Source organism: Dermacentor variabilis, chromosome 1 (assembly GCF_050947875.1).
Source record: "Dermacentor variabilis isolate Ectoservices chromosome 1, ASM5094787v1, whole genome shotgun sequence".
NCBI classification, from domain to species: domain Eukaryota; kingdom Metazoa; phylum Arthropoda; class Arachnida; order Ixodida; family Ixodidae; genus Dermacentor; species Dermacentor variabilis.
The window spans coordinates 129535476-129552120 of NC_134568.1; the positions used below are offsets into that span (position 1 = coordinate 129535476).

Here is a 16645-nt window from a genome sequence, read left to right on the forward strand (position 1 = left end):
CCGGCCAGTACAAACAAACAACAGCGCTGCGGTGCCATAAACTAATGAGCACGGAGGCGCAAGGTGCATTGATAATGCAAACAAAGTACTGCAGGTGGTGGCACCCGTTGTGCTGGTGATGTTCCGATCATTATAAGTCATTATCATTCATTAGCGCCTTATCCATCCATGTCGAACCATTATGAACCGTGATCAAACGTACACCAGCGGCGTCTGCGTATATGGCACGGCCGCGTGGACCGTATCTTGAAAACGATCTGCGATGCGGACAGAGAGTGCCGACTACTAGCTCCATGCGCTGTGTTTCCGCCACTGCGTGCTGAATAGAGACAGAGATGCGCAAGCCCACATCTTGAAAGTGATCTGCAGGGGCAGAGTGCGGCTTGTGCCGAGAGCTTCGTGAGCGCTGTGTTCTCGCTGCCTCGCCTGCATTGAAGCGACAGGCAGCGTGAAGGTACAGTCGCTCACTGCTGCGGGCTTTATCTTGAAAGTGGTTGTCTTACGGGACGGACGAACAGAGGGACATTTTTCTCGTTAGGTAAACATAGAAATGTCTCTGCATTAAAAAAAAAAAAAAATGTGCTTCTGCACGGTTACTACTTAAATGGATTGGGTTCGGTGGCGACAGCGGATTCGCACCCCTACCGGCAGCTTCTTCGCGCTACCGGAAACGAATCTCGAAGGCCGTGCTTTTGTGTGCTGCAGTCGGTAACAGTTGTATGAACTACATCATGGTGGCCACGTTTAAACGTCACTATCGCTGGTGGCTGTCATCTGGGTGTAGAGACTCGAGAATTATGCGGATTTTATGCCTGTGTTTGTAGAACAAGAAAGAAAATAGTACGCACTAACCATTTGGTGGGCACTGAGGCCAATACATGGGGTTCAGTGGGGGCTGGGCGGGGGATCTTTTGCGACTATGTTTAAACCACAGTTACACATAAATCGGGTACGTATTAGCGAGGTTTGACTGCATTGAGGTTCAGAATACATGGTGTTCTATAGACAAGAGATTAATACATGGTGTTTTGTGGACAAGAAGTTATAAAAAGTAAAATACTTCGTTATATTGAGTTCATTATATTGAGATTTAACTGTATAGCAGGTGACTCAGACATGTGACCTATGAAGCAGCTGTTTGCCTAAGTGTATCCTGCAGGTGTCTGTCTGCTGTGCCTATTATCGGGCACTTTGAGTTTGAGATGCCTAGTATGTTGCACGATTTCATCTGTGCTGTTTGCAGATGGTCAAAATAAATCTGGAGTCCCACACTACAGCAGGCCTCATAAACATATTGCGGTTTTGGCCCATAAAATACCAGAATTGAATTCAGTTTTATTTAAAATCTGTGTTGTATGTTTCAGAAAACAACTTGGTGCTGAACAAGTGGGCACAAGCATTGCTGAATATTATCAACTTCAACTAGGAACTGAAAGGATCAGGTTAGTTTGAGTCTATACAGCTGTCTTTTAAGCCTTTCTATGCCATGTACAAGTCTTGCTGTCCAGAGATTGTGTTTTGTCTGCTGAGTGCCACAAACAAGTGGCAGCAATCTTATCATTTTGGTGTGAATTCTGCTCTACTAGATAGGGCAAGCTTCCAAGAAAATAGATTTTTTTTATGGGCACGGTTGGTGGAAGCGCAGCAGAAGTCTGGCTCCCCTGGGTTTTAAATGTGACAGTGCAGATTTTTAAAGGGGCCCTGGAACCATTCTTTATCGAAGTTGCGAAATGCATTTGAAGTTAAATTAGACTATTTTAAAAGTACTTTGCCGCAAGAAGTTCTTCAATGCGTTCAGCAGAAGTGGAGTTATTGGCAATCAAACACACCACTCGTGATGCTTCCGCTCCTTCTTCAATTACTTGCACTGCGAAGGCTACAGGGGAGCAGGGTGTGCCCACATCGCTCCGCCTACTGAATGTCATCGTGGCGCAGTTCAAATTTGATTTTGGATGTTCACGTAGACACCACTATTTCTGATTTTCATGCCTATGATGCACCAAACGCGGTTGTCCTCAGTGAGCTGCAGTGCGCTCAGCCAGCTAGGGTGTCCTGATGTTCTCCTTGCTCGTCAGCAAAGAGGACACAGAAGCACCCTAAGCCAGTGGACTCGTCGCAGCGCCCCACGGCGGCCGCGGTATCTACACTACGTAGCAGACCACACTTTCATGCAACTGCAGTGTTTGCTTTGTGCATGACTGGGCTTGCACACACTCATGCACATATGCTCCTGTCTCGCTGGGCTACGTGGTGCAGACCAGCTTTGTCCTGCACCAGCTTGACCAACGTATAGTAGCCACATTCAACTTGCATATTTTAAAACGCTATCAATAACTCACTATGAAGTGAAATGTGCCAAGGCATCTAACCAGAAGAGGCCAGAAGTGAGCGTGTGCTGGCAAGCATGTGTGTAGTCTGACCTTAAGTTTTGCATGGTTTGAGGGTAGTTGAGTGTTCACCCGCCGTGGTTGCTTAGTGGCTATGGTGTTGGGCTGCTGAGCACGAGGTCGCGGGATCGAATCCCGGCCTCGGCGGCCGCATGTCGATGGGGGCGAAATGCGAAAACACCCGTGTACTTAGATTTAGGTGCACGTTAAAGAACCCCAGGTGGTCGAAATTTCCGGAGTCCTCCAGTACGGCGTGCCTCATAATCAGAAAGTGGTTTTGGCACGTAAAACCCCATAAAATAAACATAAATAGTTGAGTGTTCAAAACTGGTCGAAATTAGTGGGACCCAACGGCTTTGACAGTGATAAGCTGGGTGGCCAAAGTTTAATTCCTAAGCGGTTCACCGCGGCCGAGCATGAGCAGACGATAGTCAGCTTCTTCCAGAAGTATGTAATTATTATAGAAATTAAAAAGCAAATTTTCACTTACTTCAGCATGTTTACAAACTGTGTCATTAAATATAAACAGTAACAGTAGGAAGAAGTAGACTGACCCAAACACCTTCCTTCATTGATGCAGACTGTTGGCCAATAGCAGCTGCATATGGGAAGCCACTTTATTGTGAAATAAAGCATCCAGAAAAGAATGAGGATTAGGCTTCCGCTGCAGAGAGTCCGTTTGAGAGCAAGGTGACTTCTCGCTCCATTTGCGAGCTCCATGCACCACACATGATTGCAGAACTTGGCTGAGATGTTGACAGCAGTGTATCCTATTCGTGGACTGTGTTTTTTCACTAAGCCCAAGGGGTGGTTCAGGTCCTCTTTAAGCAGCTGTGATAACGATGGCCTTTTTTTAAATGCCTGGATTGTGTTTTTGGACGTTTCTTGACTTCCAGTAAAGAAGCAAACCTGAAAACCCCTAGTGAGTCAGGTTCAGAGATTGAACATAATAGTGATGATTGTGAGGACGAGTTGGAGCTGCTGGAAGCCTCTCGCATGGACGCGGCTTAACAGAAATGCATTGCTGTCTGTGCCTCTGAAATTTTCTTTCTTCGCAGCACCAGAAATGGCTTGTCCCATAGAGAACAACAAAAGCACACTTGATTTCTGTTCCAAGAAATGTGAAGTCTCATATAGACTTCTGTGACCATGCCTATCTGCACTAAAAAAGCTGGGAAAGAAATTTATAGCAACAGGCAACATAAAATAACAAATGGACTGCTAATATTGCAATAACAAAAGCTGTTTGTAATGAATCAGTCATAAAATAGCTTGGAAAATTTTGGTGGGCTAAAAAAATAGCACGGAAAGGGTTAACCCTTTGAGGGTTTTTGCTCTACATGTATGGCACCCTATGGTTTCTGGTGTTCATGTATGATGCCAATCTTATGTTTGATATTTTGCACATATTCAACTCCATTGGTTGTTGAGAGGTTCTGCCATCTCTATGGAGTCGCCTAAACTCATTTTAAATTGTGTTTCTGCTAACCGGGGCGCACAACTCTACTTGTTTACCTCCAAGCACTTCATCTGCTACCTCCAAGACCTTTGCGAAGGAGATGCTACCGTTTTTTATGGCCGATGCTATCGTGATTCCGGTACCGTAGCTATAGCCCAGCATGGCCGAAGTTTAGAGATACTAATAAATTTTGTTCTTATTTTCCTTCGGTTGCAGTTTGTGTATTCCATTACACTGGGGACATGTGTGCAGTTGTGGTTTTGCTGTGGTTGTGCACAGTACCTCTTCTCACGGCGACTGCTTAAGCTTTTCTTATTCCAACTCATTTCTGACGCGTTTCTTCTTTTGATGAAACATGTTTTTGGGAAAACACATTGACAGCCGTAAATATTGCTAGACATTTTTCTCAATCTCTTACTGATATCATATTTATGTGTATAGTGTTGATGTGAGTAAAGCATTTTTGAGAGAAAATGTTGCCTGCAATAAATTTTTGCTGTATTCATGAGTTCTCAATCATTTCCTACTACTGGAAACTACAATAAACAAAAGATTTACCACAGGGGCACTGTTTTTGCAAAAATATTCAACCTTAAAAGGGTTAACACGTAGAACTTCACCTATACAATGCATTTCTCTGCTGATCGTGAATCAGAAGCGTGACTAGTATTTGTGTTAGTGTGGAAAAGTAACTCGGTATTGTAGTCTTGATGATTAGGGCGTTGCTTTTGGAGCTCACAAGAATTTAGAAGTTGCCAACTGTGGCTTTACTTTCTTTGTGTCTGTGCAGGGCACCGGAGATACTTTTTCAGCCAAGCATAATCGGTGTTGAACAGGCAGGTGTTGCCGAGACCTTGGAGTTTGTGTTCTCTAGGTACGCTAAAGAACAGCAGTCTTTCTTGGCTCAGGTAATGAATTCACTTTTGTATTCTGTGTTTTTATCAAAATGGCAACAGCCTTTGCTAAAAAACATATGCAGAGTTTGGTTGACTTGAGCTTGAAATAATGCTATGATAATTGTTCATTGGCATAGCTGTTTGCTTTAATCAAGGGGGATGGTGACTGGAGGTGTTGAGAAAACAATGTGTAATGTTCTATGGCATACCACATAGACTCTTGTCAGAGCCGCACCCATGTAAGGGCCACAACCCCAATTTAGCAGTTCAAAATTTGGAAAAATAAGTTTCCAGTGAACAAGAAGTTGCATTCGGTGCACTGGTGCTGTGTGCACACATTGGTGAATTTTTCCACGCTATGTACTTCTGCGTGCCGCACAAGATCCGAGGTGTGCACAAGTCGCCGGAAATGGTTCGGTCCTGTGTGAGGGCTGCATGTCGTCATAATTGTGAAAGAAAAGGTGCAGCCCCTACACGAGTCTATACAGTATATCATATGAAGAAAACTTGCTGGTGTGCTTTGTACAACTATTAGACTTAATCTTGATAATATCTTCATTCAAAAATAGACAACATAGTATTTGAAAATCCATTGACATTTCTCCTGGAAACTTACCTTTTGCTGTAAATTTTGCCTGTGTGATTTTGACAGACTGAACTTTTTCAGTAGGGAGGAAAAAATTATACGCCAATGTACTTCGCATTCTTCAATCTCTGTAAGCTGTCTTCTCCACATATTTGCAATCTCTGTGAGCTGTCTTCTCCACATATTTGCCCTGCGCTGTCGACACACTCTGCGAAAAAATTTGCTCATGAATTTAGCATATCTTCCAATCCTAATTTGCGTAATACCAATCCTAAATGCCTAATTTTCTCATTTGTCATGTCTCGTTTTGTCTGTTCACTGGGTGTGTATTTGTAGGCTGGGTAAACTGCACATTCATAGCATGCTTGTAATGGTAGCATAATGGGAAATTCACCTGGTAAGAAGTAGCCACAGCACTAAACGACATAGTGTGATCATATTTCAGTGCTGCACATGCAAGTTTGTCATGATGATGTGTATAGCGTTAACATGATTCAGCTATAAACAGACTTAGGTCGTGCACCTGCTCTTTTGTTCTTGGTGCTAACGAGAGCCACCTAGATGCACTGCACATTCTAGTCTAGCCTCTCTTTTGCTGAGGACTGTGGGACTTAGTGGAAAAAGTGCCCATGATAATGTTCAGCCTGTTTGTATGCATGCCTGCTGCCGCCAATATGCCCTCATCATGGCTTTGTCATCAGTTGCTCCATCATCAAACTGGAGGCCGTTTGTGGGCTGTGCTGACACATAGCGATGTGCATTGAAGTGCATTTGCTCTAAACGAATGTGCATGTGTAAAAGATTCTAGTCTCCCCAAATAATTACAGCGCGGCCACTTGATTGCAGGACTGCACTGGACCAAAGTTGAGTTGAGAAAACTAAAATCCTAATTTTCAAGAGCGAAGTTGGGGGTGTGTTTATCATGTGAATGCGTTCATCACACAAATATATGCGGTATGCTACTGATTACTGAGAAGCAGCGAGCACAACAAGAGGGGCTGGCATCAGGGCACACGAGCATTGGGTTTTGGGGAGTCGCTGGAAAAGGGAAGGTGCACATATGGTTGTCCTGGTTTGTGGGTCCTTTGATGTCAGTGCAATGAGAGGTTTGGAGGTCACACCTCAGTTTTTACCAGAAGACGCTGAAAAGGTGAGGCCGATTGAAGGGCTCCTTGAGAAGGTTTAGCACTGTGCAGACGAAGGAAAGTGCGCTCTGTTCTTTCCTTCATGGTGTTGGCATACACCGAAAACTGTGATGAATACATTATTCAGGCTGTTGCACAAATTCTTGTCAAGCAGCAGTGTCAGGCTGAAAGAGGTAATAGAAAACATTTTTCTTAAAGAGGAGGTACTGCCAGAGCTGAAACCAATCGTTGATGTACAGTTGCACCTCCACTGAATCAGATGACAGGACAGTACAGGCATTAGGGACATAAATGCAGATGCTATAGGTTGTCGAGCTTCAGAGGTCTGTGGTGACTGGCGAGGCTCAGTGGCTGGTTGTGTGAAGCCAGTTGTTCCCGAGGCGCTGGCTCGAGTGCCCATGGTCACCATGTACGTGGCATCTGAGTAGCAGTGAGCTACCACATTTATTGCGAGAGCTGGCCCAACCATGGACATGGTCGCGATGCTGAAGGCGGAGTAATGGTGAAGATGACCGCCATCCCAGCCAAAGCGCACAGTGCCATCGTTGGCCTTGTTGTTATCATAGCAATGATGGTGCCACACGTCAAATCGAGGAGAGGTGAATATTGTATGTATGGAACAAACAAAAAGAGAAATCAGTTCACATCTCGGCAAACGAAAACGGTCATAAGGGGGGTTGGTGTTGTATTGCTTGGCCTTATAGTTCTTGCCATTGTTGTCCAATCTCTGGTCACACCAATACTATTGGTTTACTAGTACATGCAGATGAGCACATAGAAGAGGGAGGAAGGAATGAGAATGACATCTGATGGTCGGGCCTCTTTCTGCTGGAAAGGTGCAGTGTGAGGTCACAGTAAACACGATCTTCCGGTTAGTGGAGTACATCAGCTAATTTTTTCTTAATGTAAACAGAAAACATGGCACCGAATGTAATGCTTGTGCGCCCATTTTGTCCCATCATGCTGTCATCACTTGTGCTAGATTCAAGCTTGAGAAGCTGAATGAAACATTGTAAAAAACAAAATAATTGTTTCTTTATTGTGCATTGATGAACTTATGCTGCAATTGACAATCAGTGCACATGCAGTGCGGTAAGCAACAATAGGTAATAATCTGTTTGCATTTTAAATTAGTCATAATTAGTCATAAATTAGTCATGACAGTGCATTAAGAGAAAAAGTTACTAGGACTGTCAAGGGAACTCTAACATTTCTATGCTCATTTAGCTGTTGAAGGGCTGATGAGACCTGAAAAAGTATGTAACCATTCAGTAAGAGTCCTTGCTCTGGTGAAACGGTTGAATTCTTGATATTGCTGTTTATTGTGCGTTGGCTTTTCTTTTTGTAGAATGTGTTCATAACGGGCAGCCCAGCATTGCTTCCTGGTATTCGTGAACGCTTGTGCACAGAACTTTTGGCCATGCGTCCCTTTCAATCACTCTTCTCGGTAACATTAGCAAGTAAGTAGAGAACACTTGGTGACATATTCTAGACATCTGGTGTTGAGGAAACAGTGTGACTAAATGAGTCTAATTTTTTTCTTCTTATCTCATTGTATTGCCTTTTTTTATATTGGTGTGTTTCTTGCATCCCTTTCACATTCCACTTGTGAAGCATTTGTAGTTGGGTATTTAAGATGTTGTTTTCAATGTTTCATCTGTCTTTTTTATGCATCGCTTTTCATTCACTGAGAATAAGCATTGGTGAGGCTGGCAAGCAAGTACCTGGAACTCTTTTATTCCAAAATATATACATAGGGGAACCTTGTTAGTATGTATATTCATGAGCAATATGAGCAGAACACCAAATTTGTTTTCAAGAAACAAGTACTCGTGATGCGTGAATTCGAATGTGACATTTTAACATGCAGCAGGTAGCTCTCCCTCTTAACATTTAGCTGCATTGAGTGCTTTTGTGCTGCCATTGTATGTTAGGCCACTACAGTATTTTGAAAACAATTTCTTTCTTTTTCATATTGCTTGAGGGGATACCTGTTTGGAACACAATGTGACCACGTACTAAGTGGTAGTGTACTCTAACCACCAACTACAAATTTGTGCCACACCACAAACCATAGTGGCACAGTTGGATTCTGCTCAACAAAAAGTGATCATGGCACGCACTAACCTATTAATACAAAACCACGGTGGTTAAGCTGTCAGCCAATAGGCTTTATAGAGCCTGAATCAGGGACTCATTGCAACGATGTCTTAACCATTAGTATCACTTAAGTGGGTACATATTAACGAGGTTCTACTGTACATAAAAATTCACCAATCTGTGGTATTAGTAGCACCCTCTGCTAGCATTTTTGTGTTTGTTAGTTTATGTTAGTAGTGCCACACAAATGACATATAAACCTTACAGCACACAGGCACTTGCAACTGATGTGACTGCTTTTAGCCATTGAGGCTTCCAACTTTCATAGTTTGATTTTAAAGAATTCATTGAATTGGTTGATTGATGGCTTAGTAGGCTGACTGGATTGTGAATGTGCATTGCGGTAATTTGGTCTGGGAGCACATTCTTTTTGCCAGGAGTGGTGTGTGATCCTAGCTTACGCATGCCTGCCAACTTTTATGATTTCATTGTAAAGTGCTTGATTTTTAAAGCTCGCTCATGGCTGTTGTATTGGCACAAGTAATATTATTTTTCTTCATTTGCATTCGGTTTAGGGCAAAAAATAATTTTAAAGAATACAAAACACTGTCCCTAGCTGATTTCTTGACCCAACTTTTTGGACCTGCTAGATTATTCAGGCCTACCCACAACAGCGCCAGATATTCATTGAATCAGTATAAGGAGGCACCAAATTTTCAACCGCGGTAACGTGAATGATTCATGGATAAACTTCATGAACATTTACATTTGTCTGTGGCCAGATCATTCTTGCTTCAACTGCTGAGCAGAATGCCCATTCACAGCATTATGCTACACCATTATGCTACTAACAGTCACAGTCTCAATAAAACAATTTTCAATATGTTTCATAAAACTTGAGTAAAAAAAATAATTTTAGCATTTTATGTGCCAAAACCACAATCTAATTGTTAGGCATGCCATAGTCCAGATTAATTTTGACCACCTGGGGTTCTTTAATGTGCACCGAAATTTAAGCATACGGGCATTTTTTGGCATTTTGGACCCCATCCGAATGCAGCTGCTGTAGCCGGGAGTACAACCCGTGACCGTGTTCCAAGCAGCATGTCATATCCACTAAGCTACCATAGTGAGTACCAAACTTTAGTTCAGTGGAATCTCTTTAATTCAAACCCACTTAATTTGAACTTCCACTTTACTCAAACTGACGCTGTGGTCTTGTCAAAATTATGTCTATTACAGCGAAGCTGTGTATGGCTAGCCAATTCGTCCGTCTGTCCGTCCGTATGTTCGTCCGAATGTCCGTCCACCGAAAACACCTCTGGTGCAACCCCATGCGCGTGCACAAAAAAGAGAGAGTAAGAGAGGCACACGCTTAGCCAACACCACCTAGATAGCACAAGGCCTGTTTACCCCAATCCATGACGTCACGCTATCTGGCCCGAAATTTCCATTGACAAGGCTGGCGTGATGAAACAGGCAACATCAAGATCATTGTTGCCTACTCTGGAGCATCCCCATTAGATTCTATGGTAGTCAGGCCAGGTAACATGGCATCATGGATCAGGGTGACAAGGCCTTGTTCTGTCTAGCTGGTGTTGGATTAGCTGCGCCAATATTGACGTCGTTGCTCTCTGTCGCAGCCAAGTGTATGTGCAGCAGTTTTTCTCTGGCTCCGAAATGGGTTGGCCACCGTACTGTGCACTGGCCCATATCAAAGTTGCCCAACTAGAAGAAGAAAACTGGCTAAAAGCGGCATGACAGGCAGCAAAAGACGCCAGGGAGACAGAGTGCACTGCCCAGCTAGAAGAAGAAAAGCATAGCGTGGTGCCATCTCTTGAGGCAACGCAAAACCCATGCTGCGGAACTCGCGGACCGCTGCCGTTCAAAGGAGCACAGGCAACCCTGTCTCAGCGCCAAAAGATGAAAATGAAGTGTATGGTGCCCTGTATCTGCCTTTTGAATGTCGCTATTAGAAATGACAAATAAAACTTCAGTGCACTTGCAGTTACAGCTTGAATGATATTGTGAGCAAACATTAGGGAGAACTCGGAAGCAATATCTTTTGTACCTTGTTTGAGCAGTAACTAGCGTATTTAATTCGGTCCTGTACAAACTGTTGGGGGCCATAAACTGCATTTTCTTAAGTTTTGACTGGTTACCCGGACCCGCTGTGGTTGCTTAAGGCCGATCCACATGACGGACCAAGTCCGCGGGCCGCTCGGTCACGTGATGCGACGTCACGGCCCGGCGCAGAGCACATCCACATGGCGGACCGCCATAGCAGACGGCAGAGCAAAACAACCAGCTACACTCTCGGCCAGCGTGTTATCATTGTTATCATTCCGGCTCGAGTCCCACAAAGCCGGAAACTGCTCAACGAGGTATACAAAATGAAAAAAACCTCCTCGTCACTCCAAGAGGACACGGTGGTTAAAAAATATATCTGCTGCACACACGTGTAGGCGGAACGGCGGACATGAAACGACTGGCTTGACTGGCTTTTGCTGAGCCGAAAACTAGATTGGATTTGGCTGAAGACACTCTGTTGCCGGACAACATTCGTTGGCTAAGCCAAAATCGCTGCGGTTTGCATGCGGTCCGCCGCCAAAACGGAAGCGGGAAAAGCCTCGGCGATTTGTTGGACCGCGAGGGCCGTGGTCTTGCGCGGGCCAACGGCGGTACGCACGAACTGGTGACGTCCTATCACGTGATGCGCGGACCGCGGTCCTAAAGAGCAATTTGGTCCGTCGTGTGGATCGGCCTTTAGTGGCTATGGTGTTGGGCTGCTAAGCACGAGATCGCAGGATTGAATCCCGGCCACGATGGCTGCATTTCGATAGGTTCGTAATGCGAAAACACCCATATACTTAGATTTAGGTGCACGTTAAAGAACCCCAGGTAGTCAAAATTACTGAAGTCCCCCACTACATCGATCAGATTGTGGTTTTGGCACGTGAAACCCCACAATTTTTTTTTTTTTTTTGACTGGCTGCCCAGATGTTCTCGTTTGAGTGCCCGGGTAACGGCTCTGGCTTTTGGCTGAAGGTGACTTGAAGGCTGCCGATGACGGGAGCTAAAAGCATTGCATGCTTAATGCTTTACCACGAAAAGTACTTCAATTCATTCAGCAGAAGTGGAGTTATTGGTAATCAAAGGTCGCGTATGATCCCCGTTGCAGTGCTTCTGCTCCTTCTTCAATTACTTGGACTGCAAAGGATATGGTGGAGCAAGGCATACCTACAACACTCTGCCTACTGCCAAGCTTTAGCTCAGGGGCTCCTATCTAAATACATGGGAATGGAGAAATCGTTTTTCTTACCAACTACTGCACTGAATTTGATGAGGTTTGTTTCATTTAAAGGAATAAGTTAAAATCTACTGACCGCGGCAAACGGATTTTTTCTTTAGGCCATCAATTTCTGAATTAAAATTGTTATAGAATTCCAGTATTTTGAAAAATGAAACTTTCATATTTACAACTCTGGTAACTCGGCAATGAAAAGCGATATCACAATTTTGCAAACCGTACCTAATAATACATCTAAAGCAGACAAATGTGATGTATAAGCACCCCTTTGAAATATACCACTAATTTGTGAGTAGGACTTTTCCAAAACTCCTGGTATTATTGCAACAAATTCTCTTGCGCTGTAAATTTATATATCAGATTTGTTTGCTTTAGATGGTCTAACAGATGCAATTCACAGAACTGCGATATCTATTTTCGGTAGTGTTATAGATTTGTAAACGTTGTGATTATATTTTTATTTACTTTTCTAAACACAAATTTTTGGCAAATGTTTTTAAAATTTCATATCCTAAATCGAAATTCTGCTTCCTACACTCACTAGAATTTAACTGTCTCAGATGCAACAAATTTCATTCAAATCAGTCCGGCGGTTGTCTCATGAATGCATTTCTGCATTTTACATTTATTTGAATAGGTGGAGTTAGAGTTGGCCCCGAGATAAGGCTTCCTCTTAAATCTGATTCTGACAAAGCCAGGAAAGAAAGAAAACTGCTTTGCGAGGACAGCATTGTAGTTAAGAACGGTATAGGTTATTCAAACAAGATGGCGGCTGAGCAGCTTGCATGGAAACTTCTTGGAAAGTTTTGCTGTGCACAAGAAAGTGTAGACAGGCTTCCTTTCAGTCTTAAAATAGGCCGCGTTGTGTTTTTCTGAGTTGTTTTTTATTAACACACGGTAGCGTTAAGTAGCATAGACGCATTCCAAATGCATTACAGTACTTGGGCTCAAAGCTGTCTCGGCCGTCTAAGTAGACTGGTTTTACTGCAGACCAGACCCACAACACGCCCTTAGTGTCTGTTGATCAAACAAGGAAAGCCCAGAGCCAGTATTTCAACAAGAAGACCTGTCTTTTACATTGGCTCTAGGCTGAGGCTTCCCCTCTTTGCCCACTGTTGATCAGTTTGTCTTCATCTTTCTGTGATTCTTTTGCATTGTTTAGACTTGGCTTCGGTGTATAATGCCAAAACTAAAATCCATTTCAACTGCAGATGTATTCCACTTTCTTTTTCTGCTGCCAGTGCACATGCTTAATTATGCTGGCCAACTTATGGAAAACTTGTTTCTTTACCTTTTCCAGAAAACCCAGCCTCGGATAGCTGGAAAGGTGCAAGGCAATGTGCTATGCAAAGAGATTTCCTCAGCAAGTTTGCTATCAAAAGGGCGGAGTATGAAGAGAAAGGTCCAGACTACCTGAAGGAGCATTGCTATTCTAATGTGTTAAGCTCGTCCATTTTGCCATCACCTGCAAAGCCCTTGACGTTGCAATCTAGTACATTGTGATAGATGTCACTATTTATGCAAAAAGGAAGAAGACACTCAGACAAAATGTAAATTATCTTGACTGAATTGTTTTGTCCTTGTAAACTATTTCCATTTCATCAAGAGACATTCTATTGCTGTACGCATTATGTTGCTCATTTCAGTTTATGATAAACATGTTTGTTTAGTTATTTTTGCGTTGGGATCCGATAGTGTCGGGCAACACAGCTAAGGACACTGGTTTTTTTGCCTAGCTGGGACTGTGGTACTGATAATAGCATACTACTGTAATTAAAATGTTTGCAACCATAGTTTGAGCATTCAAGTTTGGCTGTTTCAGGTGCTAAGAGCAAGATACTCTGTTTAAAACATATATATATATATATATATATATATATATATATATATATATATATATATATATATATATATGAATTATGAAGTAACAGCATCAACCAATGAGTGGGATTCATTAAACTTTGCATTTCGAGGCCAACTTGACTCCTTTATGGGTTAAATGGTGGACATCTGTGGAATGCAGGTTTACGGAACGTCTTGATAATAGAGGGAAGGAATTTCACTTATGCTTGTGAGCTTGTTTTTCTGTTGGAGTTGATCGACAAAGATGTTAAAGGTGTAGAAGTGGTGCATCGACTAGGGGTTGGTTGTTGACACTGAAGATGGGAGGCTACTGTTCTTGTGAACCCCTGTTTGCTCTTTAAACAAAATTAAATTATGGGCTTTTACATGCCAAAACCACTGTCTGATTATGAGGCACGGCGTAGTGGAGGACTCCGGATATTTCGACCACCTGGGGTTCTGTAACGTGCACCTAAATCTAAGTACACGGGTGTTTTCGCATTTCGCTCCCATCGAAATGCGGCCACCGTGGCTGGGATTTGATCCCGCGACTTCGGGCTCAGCAGCCCAACACCATAGCCACTGAGCAACCACGGCGGGTTCCGTTTTCTCTTGAATGCGGCATGCAGAGCATTAATATAAACGGTGGAGAGCTTGCACGTAGAACAGCTGATCTTGTTTAGCATGTTCTGTATGTGCCATGACTCCAGTGACAGCCTTTTTCAAGTGTTGGTCTCTGTGGAATTCCGATTTCATAAAAAGTGATCTTGTGTTGGCATCTTCTGAAGTTCAGTGATGGCATTTTGTACTAGTGAGGAAGTCCTGGCATCGTTCTTGCGTTGCCTGGTTTTTAATGCGAAAGCATTATATGCCCATTACGTGAAAATCCGTTGGTCTTACCACTGAGCGATGGTATCAAAAATGGCCGATGGTGCAGAGTAAAAACATCAAAAATGCTTGGATTGACATCATATTTCTCAGTGAGGATTCTGTAAGCAAAGTAAATCAATGGCTTTGAAAAGAAAATTTGGTCAATTTTGGTCTGGATAGGAACTGGACCCAGGCGGTTGCAAGACGAGCATGCTTCCCCAATGCCACAATGACTCCACGGTTCTTGCTGACTAAAGGTGTGCCTAGTGCGTGCTCATTGCACACATCACGTCGCAGCCATCTGGCGGACTAAAGGTGTGGCCTAGTGCATGCGTCATTGGGCATGTGACGACGCAACCAATGGGGAGGTGCCACGTCATGCGTGTATAAGATGAAAAGCATTAACGTTACGAACTCCTTGCGGGCAAGCGAGCGCGTTGTGGTTTGGCCTTATCATAGAACACAGGCGAGGGCTTGTGCAAACAAGGTATGCTCAGAAAAAAACATTTCACTAATGCTTTCGCATTCCCACACTTAAGCAATCTTAACTGTTTCTGTAATTTTTTTCCATTTCCCCACTGTATGTTACCAGAGTTGGCACATGAGATCTTAAATTGCTCTTGCAGTGACTGGCACTGTAGAAATATTGCTCAATTGTTATGGCATGCACATGCTAAATAATTGGCATGTACTAAAAGCTGTGAATGTTGTCTTACAATTTAATTTACTGCGTATTACAACGTATGACTCGAGGAGTAGACATACAAAACGATTGTCACTTAATAAAGGCATTGAGCTTTGCTTGATCAACTTATTTTCAATGAGAGCTCCTTGGGCTTTGCCATAATACCATCTGGACTGTCTTGAGCCAACGTGAGCACCTGCTCGAAAGTACTAGGAGCAGCCAAAGTATGTACACTTTCCCCATATGCAAAAAATTGAGAGAGGAGGCGCTCTCGTGTCCCAATGAAAAGGTTACATTGTAGTATATTGATCACCTTCCTTGGAGCAATTACCCTAAGGTGGTTGTGTTGGCCTACATATGGAGAGTCGATCTTTTTGTTTATGTAGCTGACTTATGCAGAGATTAGACCCACACCGAACTCCGTTTTCTTGTGGATATTAAGTTCACTCTGGAGTCTTCACTTATTTAGCCAGACAGACACCATGCCATCTGTGTGACCATTCGCTCTTTTGCTCACATTCTGGAATGATTGTGAACTTCTTTGCTTCATAAGAAACTGGAAGGCCTAGCAGAAATATCGTAATATGCTTAGGAGGAAGCCTTAGCTCAGGGTCAACTCAGATTTTCCTATTCACAGGGCTTTGACATGCAGAAATGCTCTCATTAGATGACCGCTGAACCAATTCGACTGACATTTGTTGCATTTTAAGCAAAAAGACTGAATCCTACCGACTGTAGAAAGCAAAATGTTGATTTAGGCCTAAAATATTAAAAAATTGCCGAAAATTGGCAGTTGTAAAAAAGAACAAGCACAAAGTTTATAAGTTCATAACTCAATACCAGTAACATATATAGCTGTTCTGTAGTTTGCACCTGTTAAAGCATCTGAAGTAGACAAATTTGATGTATCACTTTACCACTTACGTGAAATTTTTGTAACATTTATGAAGGTCCTTCAAAAATTCTACTCGTAAATTAGTGGCATATTATGATACATCAATTTTTTCACCTTAAATCTCTCAATAGGTGTAGTTTATAGTTGCGATATCATTTTTATTGCAGAGTTTTTAAACGTAATAATTGTTTTTTGAAATCTTTTGAGCTTGAACAATTCTTGTAAAAATTCAGCTAAATTAAAAACCTGCTGCCAACATTCAGTGGATTTTAACTTATTGTTTTAAATACAACAGATCTCATCAAAATTGATGCACTGGCTCGGGAGCGAAACGATTTCTGTGTTTGCGTGCATATATATTGAAGATTTTGAGGTAAAGCTTCCTCTTAATGCTAAATACTGAAGTCGAGTATGGACTGTAGCCCATCTGGTATGAATGATACACAGTAAAAAGGAAGGGGCCAGCCAGA

The 16645-nt window shown here is 42.8% G+C and overlaps 1 protein-coding gene across 1 annotated transcript in view; it reads left to right on the plus strand.

The window, feature by feature from the left end:
- Arp5 (Actin-related protein 5) overlaps positions 1 to 15401 on the plus strand; it is a 65787-nt gene extending 50386 nt beyond the window's left edge. The window contains exons 15-18 of the mRNA XM_075694741.1: positions 1365 to 1442; positions 4637 to 4754; positions 7822 to 7933; positions 13184 to 15401. Of these exons, the coding sequence (XP_075550856.1) occupies positions 1365 to 1442; positions 4637 to 4754; positions 7822 to 7933; positions 13184 to 13386 (511 nt within the window). The 3' untranslated portion in view covers positions 13387 to 15401. The remainder of the gene's footprint in view (positions 1 to 1364; positions 1443 to 4636; positions 4755 to 7821; positions 7934 to 13183) is intronic.
- The last annotated feature ends 1244 nt before the right edge of the window (positions 15402 to 16645 follow it).